Here is an 11,188-nt window from a genome sequence, read left to right on the forward strand (position 1 = left end):
AAGTGAGAAGGAGGTGAGAAAAAAAAAAAAACAAACAAACCCTTCAAGTACAGTCCATAAAGACTACTACTCTTGGTCCAGAGCCTTCCACCACCAGTTGTAAAACCAGCCTACCCAGAAGAGGTGCTAAGTGAATGGAGGCTGAAGTAACAGAGAGAAAAAAAATCCCTAAACTGTTCATGACCCTATTTATTCTGATATATTTTCTGGTACATTTATTTTAATTTTCATCTGAATAGCCAGAGCTGCCAAAGAGTCTCCAGGTTCCTACTGCTTCTTGAGCAGATAACATTTCATTTCAAGAAATAATAATAGGCAACTTCAACAAAGGATATAGACACTTCTGGTAAAATTCAAGAAGCATATATGGGTCCCTAGATCAAAGTTATCCATGATATACTCATCAAAGTACCTAAGTGCCACAGAAGCCCAAGACACCTATTTTTTCACCTGTCAAATTAGAATCATAGAATCATAGAATGCTTAGGGTTGGAAGGGACCTCTAGAGACCATCTAGTCCAACCCCCTGCACACGCAGGGTCACCTAGAGCACGTGGCACAGGACTGCGTCCAAGCGGGTTTTGAAGATCTCCAGAGAAGGAGACTCCACAACCTCTCTGGGCAGCCTGTTCCAGTGCTCTGGCACCCTCACTGTGAAGAAGTTTTTCCTTAAGTTCCTGTGGAACTTTTGGTGCTTCAGTTTGTGGCCATTACCTCTAGTTCTGTTGGTGGCCACCACTGAAAAGAGGCCAGCGCCATTCTCCTCACTGCCTCCCTTGAGGTACTTATAGACACTGCTCAGGTCCCCTCTCAGCCTTCTCTTCTCCAGGCTGAACAGGCCCAGCTCCCTCAGCCTCTCCTCATAGGGCAGATGTTCCAGGCCCCTGATCATCCTTGTAGCCCTGCGCTGGACTCTCTCCAGCAGCTCCACATCCCTCTTGTACTGTGGAGCCCAGAACTGGACATTAGAAGCTTAAGCCTTGAGAAGCCCAAAGGTGTCAACATTTGGGCTGAACTGAGTATCTCCCTCTCACCTAGAATTCACAACCATGTACCCCAAAATACCAGTCACCTCAAAGGCCTTATCTTGGAATGTCCTGAGCACTAAGCACGCTTGTACTAGGAAAAACCCTGTCTTCATCAGAAAAGCAAAGAACTAACTGACAGCAATCTTTCTTGGTGATCAGTGTCAACAAGGAATTACTCACAAAGTGGAACATGAGATTAGAACATTTTAACTAAGCAAGACTCAAAACCTCTGGAAGGTTAGATTAGAACCTTCTAGATTAGAAGGCTAATCATGAGCAGCAGATTGGGATTGATCCTGTTGAGCACTAGCACCATATTAAAAAAAAAAAAAATCCACGCATCAGGGGAATTTATAACAATACTCCAGAATGGAATAATCCTGGGGAAAGGCTGAAGGAGAATATTTAGGTTTAAACTATCTCTGTATTCTGGCCAAATATTTTGTAAAGAAAATTTGAGAAATTTATTGAAACAAGAAACAGTGTGAGCACTCCTGTGCCTTGGATGCTCTGCTGGTCTGGGTACCATGCTCAGGCATATTGAATATCTTGCACCACTGCAACTTCAAAATGGTCTCCCAAATATTTCTGGCTCCCCAAGATTATATAAATTTGGGGTTGTAGCTAGGTTATTTTATCTGTTCAGGTCAACACAAATTATTTAGCTGACAATGCCTTCTGAAGTTAACATATCACCACTATTCTTTACATTTAAAAAAAAAAAATTCTCAGAACAATTAGCAACTTAGGTGCTAAGAATTAGTGTGAATAATCCTCTTCCTTTCTCTCTTCAAAACTCAGTCACATAAAAGCTGCAGAAGACTTCTTTGCTCTGAAACAGAAATGAATGGGGCCCTGAAGACCCCACACCATTTGTCTTTCCCTGCATACTGTGCTTTTAAGTATTGTCTTACCTAAAAGTTCTTTTAAAATAAATCCAGAAGAACATAACCACAGGCATATTTATTCATCTATCTTAAGAACACAGAGCTAACCTGAATTTGTTTAAGGAGCTGAAGTTTTTGATTTTGGCCTTGCTCAGGTACTCACTTGCTGCCTTGAAATTTCACTACTTTTCTCTACAGTTTCTGCCTGAGTTGCTTAAGTTTTCCCCAACAGCAGAGTTGTTTCATATCTAACCAAAAACTCTAATTAGCAAGTACAAGAACAAATAGCAAGGGCAATCAAGCTTTTTGCTTGCAGATACAAGAGAAAAGCAAATACAAATACTCAGAATGAGCAGAAATACAGACCATTAATACTTCTTTTTCTTTCCCTTCTGTTCCTCATGATTATCTATAAAGATTTTATTTCTTCCCTCAGTCTCAGAGATGAAATCTCACTTAAAAAAGAGGTAAAGAAACAATGCCATTATTACAAATAATAATTTTTTCATACCAGCCAGACAATTAGTCCTTCCTCCCCCTCTAGCCCTTTCATCTCTTTGAGGCCTTCCACTTTTACAGACCCATATCTTCTCAGCTCCCACTCCTACTCTCTGACTTTAGAGCATTGGAATCTAAGACTTGTAAAGAGGAAATTAAATATAAGTGAACTACTGCTGACACCTGTTGTCAGCCCTAAGTATTTTTTTTTATTTAATAAGGCCTAGTAATCTACTGAATGCAATCAAATGAGTAAAACGTACACACATACACACACACACACAAAAAAAAACTGCACAAACTCTTGGGATAGGGGAGAAAGGGAGGTATTAATACCCAGGATTAGTTCCCAAACTTTTAGAAGAGAGAGAAAATCATGTAACATGCTCTTCCTCTCCCCCCATCCTCAAACTTATCATATCAAGTGCTCACAGGCTTGTGACTCAGGAGCCCAAGTGCAGGAATGGGAGCCAGTTCAGGGACCTAGGAAGACGAGATGGAAACCACTTTACTATATGAGTGGGCAGCAGCTCTCTGGAGGGAATTCTACCCCCTAGTAAGATTGCCCCATCCTGGAAATGGTGTGGGATCACTGTGCCGTTTCATAAAGAAAATTCTAAAGAGAAGCCTACCTACTAAATGAGGTCTTCAGACATGAATAACTACACTACATGATTTGCTTATTTGTGTGAAAGCAGCTAGAGCAAGATGCAGAGACTGGGGGCTGAGGGGGGGGGAGGGAGAAGGGGGGAGGAAGAAAAAAACTCCTTTCCCTCAGATGCTATTTACATTTTATTATATAACCATAAATACAAAAATCCATGGGAGGGTATTTCAATTTCCCTGCAAAACCAAAACACTCAGAAATGCAACACATGGCAGAGTTAACTCTGATCACATTTAACATATGCTCTTTTTTCCAGAGTTACGCATGCAGCAGGACTGCATGCAGTAGCAATGAGGGTGCCAAAGAGCCATCACCAGAAGCTGCTCGCACTCTGGCCGCTACTGAGGAGACGCAGCTGCACCTAGGCCAGCAAATGAGCCAAGCCGACTTGGGTGAGCACTCAGGCCCTCCCCAGAGCCTCGCCACGACCCACGCTGGCAAGGTGCTGTGATGCCCGACCAGCAGTCATTATTATTATTATTTCAGATAAGCACAACCGAATGACACAGAGCAGAAGCTCAGAGCACACCTATCCGCGGCCGAGCCGGCACCAACGGCCGCGGCCGCCCAACGGCCGCGAGGCGCCGCCCCCGGGGGCGGGCTCCGGGCCGCGCCTCCCCGCCGGCCGCGCGCGCGCCGCAGCGCCCCTTCTCCTCCTCCGGCTGCTGCCGCCGCGCCCCAGCGTCGCCGGCCCCTGCGGAGCCGCCCTCCGCCTCCCGCCTCGGAGCTTCGGCCGGGCCGGGAGCCTCCGAGCTTGCGTGGCGCGGCGGCCAGGCCCGAGCGGCGAGATGAACACGGTGCTGTCCCGGGCCAACTCGCTCTTCGCCTTCTCGCTGAGCGTGATGGCGGCGCTCACCTTCGGCTGCTTCATCACCACCGCCTTCAAGGAGCGCAGCGTGCCCGTCAGCATCGCCGTCTCCCGCGTCGTGCTGTGAGTGCGGGCCGGGCGGCGCGGCCGCCGGTCGGTTCCCACGCACCCGCCCCGCCGTGGGGCGGAAGGGGGGGGGGAAGCGGCCGTTACGGCCGTTGGGGGCGGCGTGCGAGGAGCCGTTACGGCCGTTGGGGCCCACTGCCTCGAGGCAGCCCTCCCTGGGCCTCTCCTTCCCCGCCGGGCGCTTCCTGCCGCGGGAACCAGGCTCCGCCCGTTGCCGAGGCCGCCGTGGGGCCAATGAGGGAGCCCCACGACGGCGCTCGCCGCCCCCGGGCGGGCCCGCGCCCGCAGCCCGCGCCGCCCGCAGCCCGCGCCGCCCGGTGCTGGGTGCCGAGGGTGGGCTCGCCTGGGAGTAGCAGCCGGGTGTTGTGCAGCAGCCGAGTGACCGGCAGGGGATCGAGCGTAGGGAACAAAGGAGCGCCCTCTTGAACGGTTTGAGGCAGGAAGCGAGCTCTTAAATGAGCATGCAGCTTCTCCCCGAAGTGATTTCTGTTTGTTTAGTTAGTAGTTCTCTCAGGTTTTTCCAGTGGTAACGTATTTCCCTTCCCTGTGGATTCAGTGGAAGCAGACTCGCTTGGCATATTGAAGGTGTGCCCACATGACAGAAAGTGCTGAGGTGGAGTGTGCAATAAAACCTTTTTTTTTTTTTTTTTTTTTTTTTTAAACATGAAGCTCTGTCACAGAAAACTTCCAGCTCCTAGACCTTCACAGTGTACATGCTTATAGCTTCACACGTAGCTGGGCAGATGCAATAACTGGCTCCTGGAGCTGCACATGGGCTCACTGCGTAGTTTGAGCTGTTTTAACTCACTAACCCATCAACAATTTTTTTTTGCTAGGTTTGTTTTCTATCAGATTAGTGAGTTAAAGCAGCTCACAGAGCAATCTGATAAGCTTTGGAGCTGCCCCAGTGAACAGGCGTGCGTAGCAGGGAGATGATTGCAGTTCCTACTTTTCATTTGTAGTCATCTTTTGGATGGTTTTAAGACTACTCCAAATGGTATAAAGCTGCCATAAAAGCATATTCTGAGTATCCTGGCATACTGAAAAGATGGGAAGTGTCATATTAGTGCTTAATCAGGATGAAATTTGCACTGCCAATCAATTTGGTGGTACACAGATCCTGTATTAGTGAAGGTACTGCACGTTAGTAGCTTTTGAACTCCTAGGAGTGATCTGCAGACCATAAGTAGAAGCTAGTTATGTCCCCAGATTGATAGTGATTCTGAAATGAAGCCACATTTGTGATAAGAATTGCTCCTTACAAAGATGTTGATTTTTTGCAAAAGGATGGAAATTCATAGCTAATCTTTCACAGAGGGAGTTTGGTGGCAATTTTCTTAAATACAGTCTCTGAAAGTTTTTTTTTTTTTTTTTTAAACAGTTGATACTTTTGTTCATTTGTTTCTTTGAGATGCCTAAATGTAGTTTTCATGAAATTGTATTATTTTCAGACTAGAATTAATGGAATTGACAAGTTAGTAATTCCTAAAACCTTTCTGCTACATTAGAAGTTAAGATTCAGAGTCCATTGTCAACCTGCTTATGGTATTCCTAACTGTAGATAGTAGGTTTGGTAAATTGCTAAACTCAGTGAATAAATCTTAAAGTATCTGTTGTCCTTCAGTGTTGATTTCCAGTTTCTTTTTGCAATGCAGTTTAATATGATTGTCAGATGTTTTCTTCAAATGTGAATTTGTAATGAAATTCTGGGTATCAAAACAGTATTATTTAAATAAAGCAGAGAGGAAAATAAGCATTTTCCTTATGCTACTATTTAATAACTGTATGTGCCAGAGGAAAATTCAGTAAGTTGTGTGAACTACAAACATAAACCCCAGATTATCCGAATGGTTGGACAGCCCTTTATAAAAATGGCTAGATGATCCTTTTTTTTTTTTTTTTAATAAAAAGTCCAGAAATAACTTTGAAAATGATTGCCAGCAGATAGCTATGCTGCTGATGTTCCAGTCAGCTTTTTATATTTGGGGGTGGCTATGAAATACTTTACTATATTCGAGAACAGTGCAATTTAGATACACATGGATATAGATTTTTGCAAACAGGAAAGTCCACGTGCTATTTCTATATCTTGGCACCACAGTAGTCTACAAAAGTTGTCTCATTCAAAACTATGTCTTCAAACTTTTCAGGAAGTGCATATTGTTTAACTATGTAATTATACTGGAGCCAAAATCCTCTAAAAAAAGGTACAGAAAATGGATGAAGGGATTATGTAGTAAAATATATTATTTATGTAAAATATACAAGAGAAATAATAAGAAAAGATAATTTATGCTTTGTTTTATCATAGAAAAAATGTAGAAGATTTCACTGGACCTAGAGAAAGAAGTGATCTGGGATTCGTCACGTTTGACATAACTGCAGATATCCTTAAGGGAAAAATGGTTTGCAAATCTTTGAAATGAGAACATCTTGAAGTTTATTTTTGTTACCTTATAATCTTCAGATATTCAGAACTTGAGGGAAAAAACAGTAATTTGTCCTGTAATCTAAATTTAAAGCAGTGAAAGATAGTGTATTATATAGCTATGGCAGTAAACCAGGACTTAGAGTATCTATTCTGCGGCTGGTAAATGATCCGAGTGAGTCATTTCCTCTTTTATTATGCCTTCTTTTAAAATAGGGCTCTGTAATGAAATGTGGTGTTAATGTTAACTGAGGTTTGTATTGGTGGTTTGAGGTGAGAATTAATTCTAGGGGTTAGGTAACATGCTATTTTGACTGTCATACTGAGTCTAAAGAACTCTGATGCAGCTTCCAGACTCCTTGTGAGGGTTTTCAAAGTTATGTTTTCCTCTTATAATCATGCAAGTACCTGTCTTTCAAAATAAAAAGCAGTCATGGTACTTGTTTAGATATAAATTGTCAAAGAATAGTGTGAAGTTCATCAAGAAACATGTGATATTCTACAAAATTAGCCACTGCTGCTCTTCTTGGCTTCCTTGGTAGCCTGTTTTTTATTTGTTGGGATTGGGATTATTGAGAATTTGTTTGCTTTTGTTTTGGCTGGATTATTTGACAATAGAAAGGGATCAGTCTTAAGATTTGGAGCATTGAAATAAAAATTATGTATTTTTTACAGAAACCAGTACCTAACATAAGACACCATGTTTTATATCAGTTAGGTTGTTACATTAAGGTTTGTTTTGCAACTGAGACTGCTGGGATTTTTTTCTGTGTCTGTTTTCATTTTTTGCCACTGCCTTAGGCACAATATTGACTTCCTTTGTGCTTCATTTTTTTTTTTTCTGTGGTGGAGAATAATAAATACATTGTGTAAAGCAAACCAAACAAAATACAAATCTTAAATGGATGTGAAAGGTTAGTTGGATTTTGCAGGTTTTGATGCTCAAGAATAAGGAACTTTATAATCTGGAAGCCTGGGGGAGGTGAACTCTTATGTCTGCATTTTACTTCTCAAATGCTTATATATATCAAAACCAGAGACTTAAAATTCTTTTAAAGCAGACAATTTGAATTGTTTGAGGATGAAAGGGAGGAAGAGGAGAAAGAACCTCTGGCAAAATAACTCTTTAAAATGAATTAGTCTGCAATATGTGGACATCGAAAAATTCATGTTTTAATAGGTGAGTTTTTTTAGTAGCAGTAATTTTTTTGTGCCCCATATAAATAAATCCACAATGTTCACAGTTGTAAAATACAACTTTTTTTTTTATTGTTTGTTTATTTAGATAAAAGCTGTAAATGGTTACTGGTACATTTGTTCTTTCAGTTAAAAGGGAGGCATATGGTAGGAATTAAACAAAAAACTGTTTAAAAAACAATTCGGGAATGAGAGAAGGTAGTTTTGAGTATTTTTACTCAAGTTCACCATGAATTAAATATGTTACCAAGACTCTAAGAACTATCACTTAACTCTTTTTTTGAGATTCTAATATGATTCCAACTTGGGATAAAATGGAGGAGGGATTTGAGCCTGGCCCAGGGAATCCGTTTAATTTATTTGTTGAGGTAATGGTGAATGGAATAAAAAAGGAAGCATATCTGTGTATGTTAGGAATAAGAAAAGGCTTTTATAGCTAAATGTTGCTGTCAGCTTCCTTAGCATTTGCACATGATGCATTTTATTGTTAAATGAACAACAGACAAATATTTAAAGTATCAGGTAGCTATATTACACTGAGAACCTCAAATATTAGTTGTCAGTTCTTTATTGTTGAGCAGAAATTTGAGCAGAGATTTTCGTGGTGGTGGTTTTTGTTTTTAACAGCCTGATAGGCTGATTGTCCTTGTAGTGTGTAGGTAAATGAATTTGATAATTCATAATGTTTTTAATGTTGTGTTAAATGTGGTATTTCTTCTTTATGTGGGTATTGCAGACTGTAATACTGCTCCCTGCCCATTTCGTAAGTGTTTATATATTGTTGGATCTTGGATCTGGTTCCATAGTTAGACATCAGTGTTATTTCAGTATAGAAAATAGCCTAAAGACATTTAGTAAATAATTTTGTCTTCCCTTATATGCCCAATGTTTTATAGTAGTCTGGCTAGCAGTAGATTCTAGTTGCTAGCTTGTAACACCAAATACAGCTATCTCAAAACATTTGAGGAAAAAAAGATCTCTGTAAGGAAATCTAAATCTGTATTTTTTTCAGTAATTGGGAAAGCAGTTAATATATCTGGTAGGACACTTGGAAATGCACTGATTTATAAAAAGATGAGGGATGTTGAAATGTAAAACTTACTGAAATTTATCATGGTCTGGTTTCTAGTAAAAAATCAGATTGTGATTTGCAATGTGTTATTTTTCTTAACTTGCATACATCTGCGGAGCATATTTGACTGGAATGTTAAACAATTGTTTCTATATTTGTCTGCAGAATATTCAACAAAAAACAATGTAAGTATCAAAAAGAAAGTCAAAGCTATTACCATTTTGTACTGCAGTTATTTTTAACATCCTGTCGTGCTGTTGGGAAGAATTAAGGCACCAGTACTTCCTACCACTTGGACTGGTTGCACTGGTACATTAGAATACAGTTTATTTCATCAGAGGGGTAGGAGGTTCACAGACTGATTAAACTTGACTGATGTGTACCCAGCAGAGGAGAGAAGGGTGACAAAACTTGCATTACTCATCTAGAATAGTGGACTTTAAATTACTTTTCACTTATTTGTACTTTTTGTTGTACTTTTCCCTAACTTTCTGCAATTGATTGCTGCTAAGAGACAGAATATAGAAGCCTTTGGTCCTGTAAGGTGTAGAGGGTCTTTTGTTCGTAGACCACAGAAATGTTTGTCTGTGCCCCATGACATTTCTCCATTACCTTGACTGATTGCTCAAAATTGTAACCATTGCTGCATCAGTTGTTACAGATTTTCACTTTGGGTATCAGTGGGCTTTTTTCATTTACATGACAGGAGCTGTGTAGAACAGTTTATTGAAATTTGTTGAGGATTCTTTACTGGCAAGTGGAACTTAATTATTTTGTTTCACACTTTATTTACTTTTATGCTAGTTTTCACAAATGAGCACACTGAGAAACATTTTAGATAAATGGTACCATAAGTTACTAAACAGGAATGTAAACAATAACGTCATCCTTACTGGATTATTAACTCAAAAGAACAGTATATTTCAAATATTTAAGGATTTGGGATGTGTTTCTTTGAGGTATTTGTGCAACTTCTGTAACCATACTTGCATATCAGACTGTTCTTTTTTTTTTTTTTTCCTCCATTAAAGTTAGCAAAAAATGTTAAATGCCTTGACAGTGTCGTGATAGAGCAATTCAAATCTTTCATTTGAAACAACATCTAAATACTGTTTTTAAAAAAGAAAAGCTTATTAAGTTTAGAAGGAATACTTTTCATATTTTGTAGACTTCAAAATCTGTTGATCCTGAAAATATTTTTGTCAGGTTTTATGGAACTGCTTTGTTGCTGTTTCTGTTCACTATCTGTGCCACATGTCATTTTTTTTTGTAGTACTTCCATAAAAATAATTGAATAAATAAGGCATATGAGGGTGGATTTCAAGAACGTACTTCAGGTTTTCTGGATGGATGATGCTTTGCAATTTCAGTTATTGCATATGCTCTGTTAGCTTGCTGATGTAATTGTGTTCTTAGGCTCTGAACCAGGTGGTCCTTTGGGATAAGATCATCTTGAGGGGAGATAATCCAAGGCTGTTCTTAAAAGATATGAAGTCAAAATACTTTTTCTTTGATGATGGAAATGGTCTCAAGTAAGTAAATCATTGTTTTTCTTAATAGCACCTTGATTTACTTTGTGTTTTACATACCTCTTGGTGTTACTGTTCTAAGAAAACTGTATTTGATGCATTATTAGTCTGTTGCATCTTTGTAGCTTGGCGAGTGGGATATCTTGTATCCCAATATCGCATTTCCTTTCTGTAGGCTAGAAAGCAGCTAATAAATCCTTTGGATTTGGATAATAGTAAAAATCTTTTTATTTTAGTACTAGGGAATATTTCATGAAGTAACTTGGTAAAATTGAAAGTTACTTCATCCTTATGTGAAATTTAAAAGCCCATTGTTTCTGGATCAGGAAAACCATTCATACCCTAAATTACTTAAAATGAGTATTTCAGAGCTAAACTAGTTACTTTGAGTATTTGTGCTGATTTTCTTTGTTGTTTTTGCAGGGGAAACAGGAACGTCACTTTGACTCTCTCCTGGAACGTTGTACCAAATGCTGGCATTCTACCTCTTGTGACAGGGTCAGGACATGTGTCTGTTCCTTTCCCAGATACCTATGAAACAACAAAAAGTTATTAAATTATAATATTGAATCCTAAGCAACATATTTTTATACTTGTATATTGTGAATAAATTTTATCGTGGTTTCTTCTCCCATCCCATGCAATCCTCCAATAAAAGGTACTTAGTTTCCTTTGACAGCATAGGAAAGGAAAATGAAAGTTTTTAATTTTTTTAAATAAACCATTGAAGCTGAAGCTTAAAGGGGATGTAAATTGCTGTGCTACAGTTCGAAGTATTTCTTTTGTGTTTTGGATAACTGAGGACTCTGGCCACCTGGGTATAGGTCTACCTTTCTTTTAAATAAACATCTTAAAAACAGAAACTAGCCTGATTGTTTTTTAAAGTAATTTAATAGTTATTTGAGTTCTACACAAATTAAATACACACCACAGTGTCATTTTTTTTTC

The 11,188-nt window shown here is 39.8% G+C and overlaps 1 protein-coding gene across 1 annotated transcript; it reads left to right on the forward strand.

The window, feature by feature from the left end:
- The first annotated feature begins 3,778 nt into the window (after positions 1-3,778).
- On the forward strand, positions 3,779-10,816 carry SPCS3 (signal peptidase complex subunit 3). Its single transcript, XM_088524619.1, has 5 exons — positions 3,779-4,011; positions 6,326-6,399; positions 8,820-8,896; positions 10,128-10,243; positions 10,664-10,816. The coding sequence occupies exons 1-5, from the start codon at positions 3,869-3,871 to the stop codon at positions 10,794-10,796; spliced, it is 543 nt and encodes a 180-aa protein (XP_088380745.1). The 5' UTR covers positions 3,779-3,868; the 3' UTR covers positions 10,797-10,816.
- Positions 10,817-11,188: the final 372 nt, after the last annotated feature.

Source organism: Tinamus guttatus, unplaced genomic scaffold (genome assembly GCF_059628265.1).
Source record: "Tinamus guttatus ecotype Peru unplaced genomic scaffold, ASM5962826v1 Tinamus_guttatus_pri_ptg000213l, whole genome shotgun sequence".
Classification (NCBI taxonomy): domain Eukaryota; kingdom Metazoa; phylum Chordata; class Aves; order Tinamiformes; family Tinamidae; genus Tinamus; species Tinamus guttatus.